Source organism: Haliaeetus albicilla, chromosome 12 (assembly GCF_947461875.1).
Source record: "Haliaeetus albicilla chromosome 12, bHalAlb1.1, whole genome shotgun sequence".
NCBI classification, from domain to species: domain Eukaryota; kingdom Metazoa; phylum Chordata; class Aves; order Accipitriformes; family Accipitridae; genus Haliaeetus; species Haliaeetus albicilla.
In genome coordinates this window covers 30116121-30133105 of record NC_091494.1, presented here as the reverse complement: position 1 = coordinate 30133105, position 16985 = coordinate 30116121, and the positions used below count along the sequence as shown (strand labels likewise).

At 48.2% G+C, this 16985-nt stretch overlaps 1 protein-coding gene across 9 annotated transcripts in view; it reads left to right on the top strand.

The window, feature by feature from the left end:
- MYOCD (myocardin) overlaps window positions 1-16985 on the top strand; it is a 114887-nt gene that overhangs the window by 73319 nt on the left and 24583 nt on the right. For 2 of the 9 annotated variants that reach the window (XM_069798864.1, XM_069798861.1), the window contains exons 1-2: window positions 2613-2888; window positions 12696-12761. Coding sequence is in view for 6 of the 9 variants with exons in the window: in XM_069798861.1 (XP_069654962.1) it covers window positions 12755-12761 (7 nt within the window). In the remaining 3 variants the exon portion in view is untranslated. Of the gene's footprint in view, window positions 1-1940; window positions 2208-2612; window positions 2976-11933; window positions 12207-12695; window positions 12762-16275; window positions 16321-16985 lie in introns of those variants that run through there. The other 7 variants (XM_069798863.1, XM_069798858.1, XM_069798856.1 and 4 more) reach the window with 5 other exon arrangements.

Sequence of the window (16985 nt, the reverse complement as noted above, 5' to 3'; positions counted from 1 at the left end):
CTCCAAAGGGAGCAGGGATACCTGAGTGGTGCTTTGGCCAGCAGGGCCAGTAAATCATACAGAAGTTTGCAATGCAAAAAGTACAGAAAGTGCAGTTTGAGACTGGGAGTGTCAACGAGTCCTGTCTTGTCCTTGAGCTGCTCATGGTGTGGTTCTGCTAAATGGTGGCATTTGTTTCAGGAGAACACTACTTATGAGGAGAATTCCATTAGATAGGACATTCCAAACATAGTGGACTAAACATTAGGAAAAATTAGTAAGGAACAAGCCTCCTGGCCACCTTGTTGGACACTGCAGTAGGGCTCTGTTTACTGACTCAGGTCAATGCTTGGAGATTAATTTATTTCAATAACTTCTTCCCCATCAGTCATTAAGGAATATCGACTTAATCAGATGTAGCATGACCAGGAAATCACATGTCCGGTCCATGACAGGTAGAGGGCTCAGCTCAGGACAGCCTCATCACATGGACTACATGAGGGTGAGGGACCGCAGCACTTAGCTTTAAGTGGGGCACTACTGGAATGAGAGCTTCTGTGGTTACCGGGTTTCTAAGGTCTCTGGCAACATGGGCATACAAGTCTGGAAGCTGTGAAATTCCTATCACCAAGCCAAAATATTTAAGAGGGCTTCCCAGAAACCATAGGATTTAAAAACAAAACAAAACAAACAAACAAACAAACAAAACCAATAAAACCCCAAACCAGGTCTGAGGGAGTTTTCAGGTGGATATTTATGATGTAGTGGGAATTTAGGCAGCTTCCCAGATGAGACCCACGTGTCAGGGAAGCTGAGACCTGTCCTTGACTTAGCTTGACTTGTACCAGTTATGTTACAAGTTAGAAGGTGCCACCAGTTCATTTTCTTCCACTTACCTCAAGTGAACCGGATGTGGGCTTGGGGAGGGGAAGCCTTGAAGGATCTGTATTTCTTTACTTTGCATGTTGGCAAAAAGTTTTTCTTCTCTGAGAGAATGTTTGGTAGGTGGAGAAGCATCCTCCATTGCAGCTAGGTCCAGCACATGGCTCTGCCCAGCGTCTTTGGGATTACTGTGCTCACCTGTAGCACAGGAAACTTTAAGTCAAGAATTAACCCCATCCCATATATTTGGCATTATTCTGAGTGTCTGTGTGTAACAGAACAAGAGGACATGTTCTGAGTGCCTGCAGCACATGCTACCTGAGCCGCAGTGTATGTGAGCATCTCAAGTGGCTAATCCCACGGATGCAGCCACATACTGACAAAGGTGCGCACCGAGCAGCACAGCTTTGGGAACACCTACACTGCAGGAGAGAGAAGCACAGATGAAACATCTGAGCACACCCCTGCGCTCACTTTCAGCTTCCTCGTGCAGCCCCAGGATCTGTGCAGCCCAGGGCGCAGCCTGCTCTGTGCCTCAGCACCCAAACGAACCGGACGAGGGGCAGCAGCCGTGGCCAGAGTCACAGCCCCGTTTCCCGAGTAGCCAAGTCCTCTCTGGTCCTCTGGCTCCCTGATGGGATAGGCATCCAACCCGGCACTCGGGTGCAAGGACCTGCACCCAGCCGTCCCCTCGCCTGGGACACTTGCCCTGACCCCAGCCCGTCCTTCGTCTTAGGGGCGCGCAGAGCCCCACACCACACTGGCTGCCCCAGCGTGGGAGACAGAGGTCGTGGGGCCTGCCTCGCACCATGCTGCAAAGAGTTAAGCCCTCGCTCTGTTGATATTTCCGAGTGGCTCCCAAAGTCGGCCGAGACGGGGAGCGTCCTGATTGGCTGCGCACCGGCCGGTAGTAATTAGTATCAGATATCAAACTTCTGTCTTTGCTAAGACCCTTTCCGATAGTCGCTGCTCCCCGCTAGACGATGACATCAGCCAGGACACCCAGCTGCTGGTAGTAAACTCCGGGCAGGAGGAGGCTCCCGCTAGCTCCACGTTAATTAGTTCAACACAGCACAGGGGGAGCAGTTGGTGTCTGTGGAGGGTCAGTGCTGGATGGGACCAAAACTTTCAAAGCCACTTGCTGCTTCTTGCCAGCCGGCTGTAAAAGCACCTAGAGAGTCCAGGAGAGCTGGATGAATCCTGAGCACTAGCTGTGGTCTGGTCGGCTTTTCTCTGTGGAGGAAGTTAATGGTTTAAGTGAGGGGCGTCTGGATCTGGTCCCCGAGTCACCATGACACTCCTGGGGTCTGAGCACTCCTTGCTGATTCGGAGCAAGTTCAGATCAGGTAGGGGAAATGTTGAGATTTCTTTTAAAACTTCTCTCTCCGGCAAGCCGTAGCCACAGACTGTTTTGCATTAAATGTTTGGAAGCAGCATGCAAGCAAAATATTCAAGGGGTCGTAGAGCTGTCACGGCTTTACTCTTACAGAGGCTGTTCCGCAAGTGGAGAAACGCATCTTCCTTCCTCTCTGTTGCTTTTTTTTTTTTTCCTGGTTTTTCATTGTCTTCGATTTATGTCTGTGGTTTATTTTGGTAAAACTGCAGTTCCTGGGTCTCCTGCCCTGGCCCTGCTGCAAAGGATTTGGGCAGGAAGCCAAAAGGGCATCTGGGATAAACAAGGTACCTAATGCCGTCCATATATTCTAGATGCTCTTGCGGGTCCGTCTGTGATAATCGCAGTGAGGATGGGCCTGACACTCTCTCTGACATGCAGGCAGCTGACTTTGTTCCATTAAGTCGTGACTAATTGGAGAAAAATGAATTTGAAGAAATGCGTCATTTTTAGAAGTAAAAATAACAAATGGAACATGAAAAGTATTTAAAGTGACATCATCAGAGAAATAAAACCAGAGCCACACAATTGATTGCCACTCTCAGAGGGTTTGCAAGTAAAACATGCCTCCGTCTCGTAAGTTAGGAGAAGCACCGATAAGGGGCTTCTCAGAGGACTTTCAGCGTGAGTGAAGGTGAGTGAAGGTGAACTATGGGACAGTCACTTCTAAATCAGACCCTCTGCTGGATATTCATGCCTTTATTCACTGGCTTTATTTATAGTAAGTATGCTGTGTTCGTGAGTGAGTATCTTTACTTGTAATTTTTTTTTTAATGACCATAATGTACTGTAATATTAATGGTAATGTCAAAAAATGTTCTCGAGGAGCTTTCTCTGACCTTCCCAGAGGTGAAGTTCTCCCTGGGAATATTATCTGGGAGGATGTTCAGACAAACCAGCTGCATGTGCTGTATGGGACACTGTAAAACCGGACGGGGTAGTCACGTTAGAACATGCACCCGGTCTGGCATGTCACCCATGCCGTGTGTGTTTTTGCCTCCTTGTGCATTGTAGATAATGAAATCAGAGATTTATGATACTGATGGTAGACATGAGTGGTGTTATCAGGATCTCTTAGATAGCTGGGTGGTCAACTTAAACTTTGTTTTCTCAGCAAATACAAAGTTGGCAGTTGGTTGAAAACCCAAGAGTGTGTGTGCAAACACAAGTGTCCTAGTCTGGCTGAATTATACAAAACTTGGGTCCAGGGCTTTGGTGTGGTTTCCATATCGCTCTGATCTTACATTTCATTAGATTAAGTCATTCCTTAGATTTTGTTGGTATATTATGGTACATTGCTGTTCATTTGAAAAAAATCTCAGTCTGTAACAATTCCTCCAGCAACTACAAAGCAACACTGCCACCTTTCTGACGAGAGGAGGACAGGCTGTGTTACATGCCCCTGCATTCTTTTCAAATGAACCAGTATTGTTTTTAAGGCTCATTGCTGGTTTATTTGTAAGCTGGCTTTATTATGGAACCAACAGTGGGATCTCTAAACATATTTTTCAAATGATTCTCCAGTAAAAGTAAACTTTGTGGGTCTTTTCATCCATAAATTCTCGTGCCTTTCAGCATTTCTAGAGCAGTCAATTTGTGGGGCATTCTTTGGTTCATGACTTATTCCCACAGCTGCCATCCTTCACTATTGCGTGGTGAGAGATAGGTTTCCCATTTGACAAGATTTCTCTGTCTATTCATTTTGTTTGAGTTGGGCTTGCCAAAATCCCAAATGAGTGTCTGCTCCTCGCTCTCCCCACTGCTGGGACTGCCACAGGTAATGTGGGACATGGCCATGGCACAACCCTGGTCATCACAATCTGTGAGATGGGAGGAAAGCAGGATGCTAAGGAATACAAATAAATCAATAATGCTGCTTTCAGTTTGTGCTGGATTGTTAGTAACATGGGGAATAGAGAAGAAAAGCTAACATTTAATGGTTGAAGTGGTTGAATGTCTTTTATGTGCAAAGTCTCTATGTGACAGAGTTTCCTCCAGTGTCCCTGCTCCGTGTGCAGACTTTGGTAGCTGTAAAGCCCCACAAACATGGCAGAACGTGCAGTGCTCTGATTTACTGTCCTCCATTCACTTGGAAGAGGAATGAATGTCTCAGACAACCCACCGCCCTGCACCACACCCCCTGCACGGCTCAGGGGCTGTAACACGCTACGGGACAGCAGCAGTTTACACAGAGAGCTATGTAGCTTGTATGGAGCATGCGAAGGACAAGCCAGGAGGGATCAGACCCTGAAATGCCAAGCCCCAAGGAGCCGTGCTTCACGATGCGCCGTTGCTTTGGAAATGGTCTTGTGCAGGCAGGTGTGAGGCTTTGCTTGCTCCCCAGGTTTGGGAAGGATTAGCTGTGCTCTGTGACTCATGACGAGTCTGAATCCCTTTTGAAGGATTCCAGGCCAGTGTTAACGAGGGCTGAAGTAATTCTTAATAACTAAACTTCTGCCATCTCTCCATGGCCTGCACACACTGAGCAGCTGAAAGAGCCATATGTGTGTTAAAGGGTGCTAGAGATATATTAATTGCTTGTTGTTTCCTCATCCCAGAATCCTTTTAATCCCTGTGGCACACAGCAGGCAGAAAGTGGAGCAAGGAGGTGGCAGCTAGAAGATGGTGGCACATAGGTGTCCCTCTTAGAGTGGCTCGAGGGTCAGCATTCCAGTCTCTTGCTTCCATCTGGCAGCATCAGTAGCAAGAAAAGGTTTGTCCAGGAAAGGCTGATTTGGTGGAGGCAGCGGCTCTTTCGCACTGTGCACAGCAATCGTTCCTTGAGTCCCACAGTGTTTTCTCCTGCTCTTCATTCTCCAGTGGTCCAAAGTGAATGGCCAGCATAGCCATGCAGTGTGGAGACATAGTAGCTACCCTGGTGGGGGGTACCAGGAACCGCTCCAGAGGAGATAAATCAAATCAGCAACATGCTGCAGGCCTTCAGGTTCCCCCTCCCCTTCCTCAAGGATTTGTGTGCATGTTTATTTTGTGTGTTTTGCCAAAGATAAATATACTGATCTGAGGTCATCCTGACAAATTTTGCAGGAATGATGATTCTTCAAGCCTGCCATGCTATTCCATGTTCTCCAATTATCAATAGGATTGTACTAAATCAACCAGGACATCTAAGGGCTGTTCCAGAAACATATTTAACTCTTCCCAGAGACCATCATTTATGTGAAGTGATCTACTGCTTTGAATACAAACCAATTGTACTCCAGCAGCAGAGAAGCATTGTCATTGGACAGGGCAAACAAAGCTGGCAAATGCAGACTTAACCTTAACTCTGACCTTTTCTGTCCAGCAATATGGAAAGAGAGTTTACAAGGCCAACATCTGCATAACATCAGTGGTAGTTCAGATAATTGTTGAGAAGTGAAAGTTTAACACTCTAAATATGGCTCTGCATGGCTTGGCATGCGGTAAGATCCAGGCCTAATTGTGGACACATGGGTGTGAATTTGCAGAGAAGACTTGCCTGGCTCTACGGAGGAAAGGATTCATGCTTACACATAGGGCTTGAATGAAGCTCATTGAGATGGGAGGGAATTTATTCTGTTTGCCTCTGGTGGAGAGAGTGATTTGGACCAAGATCAGCAGGTTAATAAAGGCAGAAGAGAGTAGGTCTTGGTAGGGTGTTAGGCAAGGCATTTTGGCAGAACCTTTATTTTCCTTTTCCCAGTGTCCAAAGATAAAGCATGTGCATGTGTTTCCTCTCAGATCATGAAGTCACACAGCTCACAATCAGTGTGTGCATTCAAACCTCAGCCTCTCTGTAACTGATGACACTGTTTTGTGATTTCGTGAAGTTTTTGTAAAACACTGACTTGTTGTAGACTGGTTTGTACTTTGTTTTGTTTTTCCAGCATCTTATACCTTGGTGCTTTAGCTGACAGACATATGTTTCTCTGTCAGTCAGGCATGTGTTATAGCACAGACTGAAAGGTATCTCACTGCACTTGAGGAAAAGGATGTACGGGCTGCTCATGGGGATGCTGAAGGGATGACTTCAAGGAGGGCTAGTGGCAGCCTGTTCTCAGGACCATGGCAAGGTTGGGGTTGCACATTATGATGGACACAGACTTCAGAGGGATTTCACAGCTGGTTGTTCTGTAGTGGTGACCTGCACCCATTTGGTGGTCTGGGCTCCTTGCTAGCTAGGTGTGGGTCTATGTCTCTTCCAAGGCACCTGCAGGTCCAGACGTGGGTTTAGAGATGTTGTTCTCACCAATGTAGATGGTATTTTCAGCACAGTGCAGCCTCCCAGGTAACACAAAAATTCGTAGCACATCTGCCTGGGAAAAGGTAAAATGCTCCTACCTCTGAAGTGCTGAGCATCACAGGCAGAGGTAAAGCTGGTGTGGCTTGGCCCCATGCCGAGGCAGCACCTGGCCAGGAGAGGACTGACCAGGGCTTTCCATGGCTGTCCTGGCTGAGCGGCGCCATTTTCAGCTGGGCTGTGGCTGGCTGAGCTTCATCTCTGCTCACACAGGTCCCACACAGGCCCCACACAGGCCGTGCTGTCAGAGGATAACATGGGCCTAGAGACCTGATGCTACAGAGAAATCACTTTGTGGCACCTGGCTATTGGCAGAGCAGATGGGCCGACAGCCATGGAGGGTTTTTGCAAAACAGCAGCTCCAGAAGAGCAGGCCCTACGATGCTCTGCTGGACCAGTGCTTCACCCTGCCAGTGGTGGCACCCAGGAGGTTGGCTGCTTGTCACCCAGCTCAGGGTGGCTCCACATTCACCCAAGTACAGCCCCCACATCAGGAGCCTGATGTCAGCCTGTTGCTCAGCTGGGACAGAGCACCACTGCTCCCGGCTGCCCTGCCCACTTGGACACCCTGCTTTGAATACAGGTTCCTGCTCCTGACACAGCTGCGAGAGCCACAGCCCCAAGAAGGCCACAAGCAACACAACTGCACCCTGCCACCGAGCCAGCCCTTCTCCTGCCCTTCTGGGACCTGGGGACAGTTGAAGGATCCCATGTGCATCTCCAACTGGGCAGCTTCTCTCCCCCTGGCATGCTCACGCGAGAAAGCCTCAGACATCATCTGTAAAGACAGTCTCGAAGCCAGCAGCAGTCCTGCCTTTCAAGGGAGGCTGGGTCCAAAACAGGACTGTTTTCTGTCAGCTAGTGTGTGAGCAGTGGTGAGTCTCCACGTTCCTCTCGTACACACCATGGCCATGGACAAACATGTTTCACATTTGCTCAGCTGCTGTTTGACATGCAACAAAGCTGCTGCTGTTGAAAACAGGAGTCCCTCCTTCCCATCACCCCATTTCTAATTTGCTGCCAACTCCTCCCTGACCCCAGCAGAGCACTCCCCATCCTGTGCACCACTGAGCTGCACTCATGCTCCTCAAAGCTCAGCTCTGGGCCCCAAAGGGCAGGAATGAGCTGCTGGGGTGGCTGGCAGAGGGGACGGTGACTTGCTGCTGCTTTTTTCAGTGGCAGTGCCAGCTTCACTTGTTTGTCAAACTGCTGACTCCCATCATGGTCACACACTTGGGTCAAACTGGTGTAACATTGTGCTTCTGCTGGTCCCCTTCACTGCACAGCCCAGCAGCACCAGCTGGTGCAGGGAGCCACACAAGGTGCAGGGATCAGCAAGCAACTGCCTGACCATCCATTCTGGTAGCAGCAGTGACTTATTTCAGAGGAAGATGAGAGCACAGCAATTGCACTGGTTGTGCCAAGCAAAGCAAAGGTGCTGGCTCAGCCCAGGCAGGGAGGAAACTACCAGTTATTGGGATTTCACCTGAAACCACATAAGAGAGCTGGGAAGACCTAAAGCAGTAGGGACTCTGCCTCAGTCACTCCCACTCCCAGAGTGTCTGTCAGAGATAGCGACAGATGCCGGGTCAGAAGTCATGAAGCAGCAATAGACCTGCAGCTCCACCTGGACAACTCATCTCAGCCGCAAGGCTGAGCTGAATGCTGAGAACTCCTCGTGCAGCCTCAGAATTTCCAGGGAACTTGCATTGGCCACTATATAAGTGTTGGCGGGAAGGGACGGGCTCTGATACAGCCTCCTTCTCAGAGACAGACTGTCACCAACACTAGGTCAGGTCAGCCGTGGTTTTGTCTGCTTGCCCTAGTGCTGAACCCTGCGAGAAGGGCAGTTCCCCCACCTCCCTGGGCAATGTGCCTCAGTGCTGCTCAGCCCCCTGTGCTGTTAAAGGCAATTCCCCAAAGAGAGAGGATGGTGCTATGAGTGCTCTGGCAACTCCCCAGCATGGGGGATGCTCTGATGCAGGTGGGAAAAGTCCCATCCTGACCATCTGCTGAGCACTGGACTCAAAGTGCCCCCACAGACTGAAGGAGAAAGCCAGGTCTGCCTACTTCTGGGGTGGAGGGAGGATTTGAACATGCCTTTTCCAGTGCATCACCAGGTCAGGCAAGGCCCAAGCTGTCTTCTTAGCTCTGTAAAGCTCTGAGGTCAACTCCTAGGGAGGAGGATGACTCATGACTACGAGTCATGGGCAGTGCTCAGAGCTTGGGACACCAGAGCCAGCTATGACTGATGCCAGGAGGTCTTTTCTGCACCAGTGACACAGCCCCACTGCAGAGGATGTTTCTGGAAACTGTAGCACTAAATGGGACTTGGTGCTAGCATAGAAGAAAGCAGCATTTCTAACGGAAAAAGTTCACGAGCAAAATCTCTGGAATAGCTCTGACATGCTTCACATCATCTAGGGAGGGATTTCTCATCGTGGTGTACCATAGGAGGGAGAAGGGTTGCTGAAAGCAAGGCTGTGTCTCAGCTGAAGGTAGCTGATGGTGCCAGCACAGCTTGATACCACAGGGTGACCAGTATGCATGACTGCTCGCTTGGGGTTACTTCTCACCGTCCAAGCTGGTGCAGGCAGACAACAAGGATGCTTGGGATGTGGGACTAAGATTGTCTCATCAGTGTTCCAGTCATCATTCCTTGTAACATAAATGTTCCTCTGAAGTTTTAACAAAGCAGTTTCCTTGAAAAATAAAATATTCGGGGGAAAAAAGTAATTCTCATATGTGGAGGGTGACAGCATCCTCGAACTGAGTCACAGGCAGCACTCAGAGCTTAGGCCTTCAGACACATGGCAAAGGAAGAGGACAGGAATGCAGCTGGGGTCAGACACAGATTTCAAGTCCCCTTCAAGAAGCAGCTAAGTGGTGGTTGTTTGGATGGTGCCAGGGGCTCCTCCAGCCCTGTTTTTAAGCATTGTTGGTTGTAAGGGAAAGGTGCAAGCCTTGAGCTGGCATCCACCAAGCTGCAAGCTGCAGCACTGACTTAGGGGCTGCCGAAAGTAGTGGCTGCTTTACCTCTTCCTGCAGGGATGTTCAGTGTTACTATCTGACACTGTCCACAGCTACATTTCTTCAGATGGTTTGCAACAAGCTTTGGAATTTCATAGAGATGATATTTGAGAGTCAAGGCATGCATCCTCCTGCATGAGGAGGTCCAGATCTGGATGAATATTCAGTGGCTGAAATAACTGTTTCAACCATTGAGCTTGGGCTGCTCCTAGAAATAGCCAGCTTTTGCACTTGTCTGTCCTCACATTTTCTGTTAGTGTGCCCTGAACAGACAAGGATGGATAAACTTTTCCTCCTTGTCCTGTGGCTTAAGAATGGGCCAGGAAGTTTGTAAGCTCAGCATGGCCCAAGATGAACCATGTGGGGGAGGGTGTATGGTCTGCCCATAGCCACTCACCCATGGAAGACGTTAGGTCTCACGCTCAGAACAGCTTGTGTCATTGCTGGGTCACAGCCTTTATGCCTGTCAGCATGAAAAACAATTTGAAGACCTTTTCTCCGTGCACAAAATTATCATTAAATAATATCAGGTCCCCTCTGTGATGGTCTATCAGCAGGGTAGGCTCCCTCGGATTGTGCACTGTTTGCAGGAAGGCAGTAGGATCTGGGAAATCTAGGTTTCTGAGTGCTACTCCTGCACCCAAGCAAAGGGAGAATTATGGCAGTGAAACCTACACATTTTCAGCACTTCTTGCATCAAGGCAGATGCTGAATCTTATAGCCACCACACTAGAAATCATCATCACCTTCCAAACTATGCTTCAAGGGAATTTGTAACATCTCCTTTTTATTTTAAACAGGCCTGGCTGACAGCTGACTGCACCCTGAAACTGTTAATTATTTGTGTGCTAGGAAGGCCTATAAAATAAGCAGAAGCAGCAGAGAATGTGGGCTTTGAATGCACAGTCATCTGATTGATAGCATCCCCCTTGATCATGTGGATGTGGTATATCACTTGGTCTGGCTGTGTCAGAAGTTGGAGTGAAATGGTGCAAATAGTTTGGCACATGTGGGAGCTGTGAAGGGAAGTGATGGAGCATCCTCACTTGGGATATTTTACAGCTAGATGGGGCAGACTGATGTGTCTTTGGCAGGGTGTTGTATGTGGCTGTAGAAGCCTTTGCTATCTCCAATTCCTGTTTGATGACAGCATGTTGTGTGTAAATTGCCTCAGTTTAAGGCAAGATGCTCTAATGCCCAGGACACTGGACCAGGACCTAGGAGAGCAGAGAACCATTTTTGGGTGAACTACAAATCTTTATTCTTGAGCAGTCTCTGACCTCCCTCAGCTCACTTATTCCATAAAGATACATATCTTCCTCAGGGAAAGTGCAAAGCTCTGCATGGTTCTTCAATATTGTGACCAGTCACAGAGAACGTTCTACACAGACAAAGTGGGGTTCACCTCACCCTGTGTAAGATACCTACCAAGAGCTGGTTACCATTAAACTGCCTCTGTAGTCAAGGAGGAAAGACAGGCATTCCTAAAGCATGGACAGTCTAATTTGGTTTTGAGGTTCCCTGAGGGCAAGGACTCCTGCAAAGGGGATGCAGATACCTAGAGTGCAAGCATCTAAATCTGTGTCCGTGAGCAGAACCAGCACCGACTGGGGGTGGTGCCATGGGGCAATAGAGGGCTACAGAATTCCCTGGCAGCAAGGTTTGGCAGTGACTTCTAGCCACCAGCTTCACGCTGGCATAAGGGGAACAGCACACATGTTACCAGGTACTGAAGGCTACATTCTTCCCTCACAGCACGAATCTATCTTTGGTGCCCTAAGAAGTGCTGGCATTTGGCAGGAGATCATTGTCCCACGTGGGGCCTTCACTAAACATTTGCTCTGAATGTGAGACGTGGTTTGTACAGAGGACATGGAAAAGTCACAAGCAATGGCATCTCAGGAAGCCTTGTGCTTTGGGGACTTCTCTGGAAGGGATTATTATTCAGCTCCATCCCACATCCCAGGGAAGCTGCATTGTAGACATGAGCTGTTGGCAGAGCTCAGCAGGTTGCTCCTGAGGACAAAACAGCTGTTCGTCCCTCTCTTCCCCTTCCAATACCAGCTCTCTCTGGGCAGCTAAGGGGATACAGTCTGGGGCTGTGCTGGTAGCCAGGGGATATGCATGCAGTTATATTGTGACCCCTGAAACATATATGTCCTCATGGCAAGCTGTACTGAGTTTCCAGCAGGAAAATATGGAAGTGAGTTTTATGTTTTACCTTGTGATACAAGTGTCTGTCTTCTTGAAGACAAATTTGCAAAACCAAAAGTGCAGAATAAGTTACTAACTCAAAGTACAGGCAGGGTTACCTGAGTGATGGGATGAATTAACTTGTGCAGTCCTGGGCCATGCAGGGGTCTGTAACCTTGCAGAAGGCAGGCTGCAGTTGTATGGTGGGCTGTCGTTACATGCTGTAAATACTGAGAGGTGCTTCTTCGTTAGATGCCTAATCGATGCTCTGTAGCTGAGGCCATGCTGCTAAGCCACTTAGTGACCCTGATCAGTGGTTCACTCCCATCTGTCAGTGCACTGTTTCCCAAAAGCAGTTATACTGGAGATTGCATGTCCTTGGAGCAGTGGATTAATACAGAGATGGCACTAATCTCTCCTCACCACATTATCTACATCCCCCTTGGTACAGTAAATATATCTACATCCAGTGCTGAGCCTTGCAGGGCTGGAAATGTGCTGCCAGGCCCTCAGGAGGGAGATGGAGTTGGAAAACTCTACTCAACCCACAGTGCTGGGGCAAGGGAGGACCTCCCAGCTTCAGAGCTCAGAGCTGAGCAACTATTTGAGCTGAAGCCATGGTCACCTGAGGCTGCTATTACAGGTGCTGGGCAGGGATCAGTCCGTCCCAGGCACTAGGGCACTGCCTGCACCAGAAACAGCCCTGCCCTGTTTATCTATCTGCAAAAGTGAGGACTGGGTCAGTGCAGCTACGCGTCTCCTCCATGGCAGTATTTCTCGGCTTGGAGCACTCTGCTGCACCAAGGCTGGTCCAGCAGCAGCAGGGATCAGTGCCAGATCTCTGTGCCACACACAGATCCCCTGACACATTGTCTCTGACAGATGTATTAGTACCTCAGCAAAATCCTGCATCTTTTCCTGACATTCTCTCTCTCTCAGTTTTACAGCTACGGCTTCAGCAGAGAAGGACCCGTGAGCAGCTGGCAGACCAAGGCATCATGCCACGTGAGTATCTTTTTCTGCCTTTTTCACCCACTCATGGCTCAGAGGGGCTGTGTTCATCTTGGGTATGCTGCGGCACTGTGTGGCACCAGCTGCCTGCTCAGACCCACTCAGCTCTGAGCAGATTGCTACCGGGGGAACTTTGCTTCCTGCCCTGTAGAGATACTACGGTCCCTGGTGCTATACAATGGTGCCCAGCATTTGCCACACAGATTATAATGCTGCTGCTTAAACTGAAGTCAGGAGAGATGCTTAGCTTACACCATCCAAAAATTCAAGTGAATAGCTCCCTGTCCCAGAGGTCACTGTGGCAGGACAAAAATATCCAGCTCCAAGCAGAAGACTCTCAAAGCTCTTCACATAGGCAAGGGCAGAGAATATCATATCCTCCTGTAAAAGCCAGGAACCTCTGGAAAAAGGAAGAGGTGGCTAACTGCCTTGGCCCCAGTGCAGAGAGGCAGCCCCTGGATGAGTGAGACATATCCAGATCTGCGCCTGTGCCCAGCCAGGACCGCACAGGGCAGAACTCAGTGTACACGTGAAGCCAGTGAAACCCCACCTGGACCTTCTTGCTGCAGACTGACAAATTATGTCCATGCTTTCCCCTCTCTGACCACATTCATCCTTGCTAACCTGTCATTCAAGCCTGAAGGACAAGCTCCAGGCCAGCATTATCATGTAATCATTCAGCATCAGAAAGCCAGTTGCTAAAGCCCAGAAAGTAAGTGAAAGAAAATGAGCCCCTTCTGCACCTGCAGGTGCATCATGAAACCTGTAGCACTATCGGAGAAATGATGTTGGGACATCAGCCCTGCTTAATGGATAACTCCAACCTGACCTAGCTCAGGCTCCATGTGTATGAATCTGTGATTATCTGGGATGCAGGTAGAGGATTAACCTTTCTGTCTCATCAAGGGCCCCTTGGGTTCACTGCTAAGATCACAACTTTCCAAAGGCTGTGTCACTTTTACCTCTTCTGGCTAACATTAAAGACTGTGATGTAGCTCTTGTCTAAACAGCAGAACAACAACTTACTAAAAGCATGGCTCTAGCACTGCTTGCTGCACTCTGTCCATCCCTCTGCCCTTCTCATGCAGCTGCCTTCCTAGAGGATTGTGTCAATGTAGCCAGTAACAGACGCCTTCTCAGTACAGTATTAACAGCATCAAGCATTAAGAAAACTTGAGTAGGATGACAAAAATCATGACTGTCAAAATGATCACATGGTTTTAAGACTGATAAATGCATGCTCTTTCCATTTTTCTTCTGTTTATTTCTTTAAGCGTTCAGATTTTATGCTGCCTGCCACCAAAGAGCAAGCATTTTAATCACAGGACTCCAGGAGTTGGAGCTTCAAGCAAAATACTGTGACATTTTTTACAGTATTGCAAGCACTGGCAATACAGTCAGTGGCCAAAAATATGTTTAACATCTCCTGAACTGCTAAGTCCACTCTGTAAAAGTGGGCACACTCAAATAAGGTGCAGGACGCCCCATTGCACATGTAGGGAGCAGTAGTGCCAACTGAGAGGTTTGCATACCTAACGCTGCTCTGCAAGGCTGAGTGCATGGGACTGCACTTTTACAAATGGCACCTAACATTTGAAACCTTACACGCTGCCGACCACATATTAAGACAAATTTATTTGATGGTAACTGAAGGGTATTTTCCTGTTAACTTATGGCTTCTTTGCACTCCCAACTTCTAGGCTGACATTTTGCAGTCTGGTTTCTGTCCAAGAAGGCCATTTGGGAAAGCTTGAGCACAGTTCACTCGCTAAAAGTAATAGAAGAAAAGGCATTTTTGCCATTATAAAAACAAACCTGCAGAATTTAACTGCTGAATTTGACCTCAGGAGGAAGAGTCAGACGTTAACATTTAATATGTGGGAGCCCCAGCCAGCTTCCCCCCATTGCTTGGGCATGTGCAGTTTTTCCTTATGAAAAACAAGTCTTCCCATGCCCTGTTGGCTCTGAGGACCAGCAGATGAGGTGGGCTCTAGGAGATGCACTGAGACAGGATGTCTGTTCACATGCATTGGAGGAGGGCGAGAAATAAACCCATATGTCCGTTACCCACAGTGGTTGAGTATAGCCCTTCTGGAAAGAGAAAAGATGGTCATTGCTGGTCTCCATGGTGAGAGTCAGGTTTAGTACCAGGCTTAGAGCATGCACTTAATCCCACATTGCACATCACATCTTGCACAAGGATTGCTTTCAACCCATTGTATACATTTTCTGTTGATATAATCCCAGGACAGAGAAACTTTGTTTTTCTAGCTGACCCATTTTATACAGAGACCAGAAAGAGAGATGGAAGATCAGAGTAACAGAATAGCATTGGATAAAAGATTTGAGGGCTTGTGAAAACCATTGTAGGAAGGGGAGTTGATGACTATACGCAGAGCCTGCTGAGCTGTTCAGCAGTGCAGCTATAGCACAGTAAGTGTGAAACATTGGAGTAAGTCCTAGGAAGCTGGCTGGTTTTTGGTATCCAAGAGAATAGTGCAGGGAGAAGTACCAGTGTTACCTGAGCATAGCGCAGTGAGATGAATATCCTTACCAAAGCCCAGTCTGCGTTTGGTTTGACTGGAAAAAATTAATGCCATTGCATACCTGAGCTCTGTTCACACTCCCTTAGATGTTCCTCTAAGAAATGGGAAGCCTTCAGATTGCCCCATCACTGGAGAAGGCAGGAAACTGCCTAAAGCAGGATGCAGGAGCAGTAGCATTGAACAAGACTTCAGGTTCAAAGCTGGACTCTGATTGTCAGATGTTTTCAGGTTGTAAATTGAACAACTGGCTGGCAAAACAATCAACAATACTGAAAAACCTCTGCAAATAAAGACAGGTGCAGACTGGTAGGCAAGAGCAGCCTCTGAGTTCCTTCAGCCCTGTGACTCTGTGGAGGATCCTCTGAAAGCAAGGGGAGATCCAGGTTCGTTGAGACACTGCCACGCTCCTGATGCATAGAAGTGCAGGCGAGACCAAAGCCTGCCCCATTCTTCAGGCTTGCTGAGTAGGAAGTTTCCAGTTCATGCAGCAACACATGCAGTTTTATTGTCCTAGTGAAAGTGGTACAGACCCAGGAAAAGCATTTTAAATCAAGAGCATGTGGTGTCACTTGCAGAAAGGCAGGCTGTAGGGCTGAGCATGGATGAACCCTCTCTCTAGACCTGCACAGACACCTGCCCCAGACCCCAGCCAGATCCTGCTCACCTACCCAAAAGGAGGGGGAGGCAGCCTGCAGGATCAAGGATTCCTCAAGGCAAGGTTCCCCCTACTGTGATGGGCTGCAGAAACAGCTGCGCTTGAAGTAAAGACCCTCTTGCCATACGCAGCCACCACCTCATCCTCTAACTGAAACCTTAGACGCAATAGTTCCAAGATTATCAACAACAAGCACAGCAGCTCTGCCCTGTTGCCTCCAGGCCCTCAGCCATTTCAAGCTGACATGTTATCCCCTGACAAGTTGTCTGAATAACTAGTGCTAGCGATGTCTTTATTTGTTTTGCAGACTAATACAAGCTGCAGCATCCACATAATTCCTCCAAAAATCTTGGTAAATGACTAAATTCTGAAACATTTTCCTGTTGAATAGCACGGCGTTTGGTCAATGCCCATAGCACACTCCCAATGTCAGTACTTCACAGTGAGCAGGGCTGTAAAAGTCATCTCTCTTGCTAACTTCTTTTTTCTTGTGTGCACCATTTTATTTTGCTTCTGATTAAACCAGCTGTCACTAGTCCTTTTGGCTGCTCACCGGAGCATGGCACAGTAACACTAGCTTGTCTGTATGTTCGCTTTCCAAATGTTAGGAGCAGGAATGTGCCTTCTGTGTTTTACTGTGATTCACTGGAGGTTATGGGGATTGCCCTAGGTGTTGCCTACCAAAAGCCAATTCAGAGGGCCCCCAAACATGTCCCAGCTGCCCCCAGTCTTCTCTTCATCCTCCTCTAGACTGATGGAGGATAACATGTCCTGTGTGAAAATAATTTCTATCCTTATTGGATCCCATTCAGAAGACGGAAAGGGAATTCCTCTTGCCAAACAAAGAGTTGTAGCAGACTGTTTTTGTGGGTCAGGACACCTTCCCCTTCCCTGTCCCAATGGGAACAGTTAATTTTGCCCGCTTACACAGCCAGAAAAGAATTTTTGCAGAATCTGAGAAATATTAACCGCTTCACCATACAAATTCTGCTCCTATTTCTACTGAACCAGAGTAAA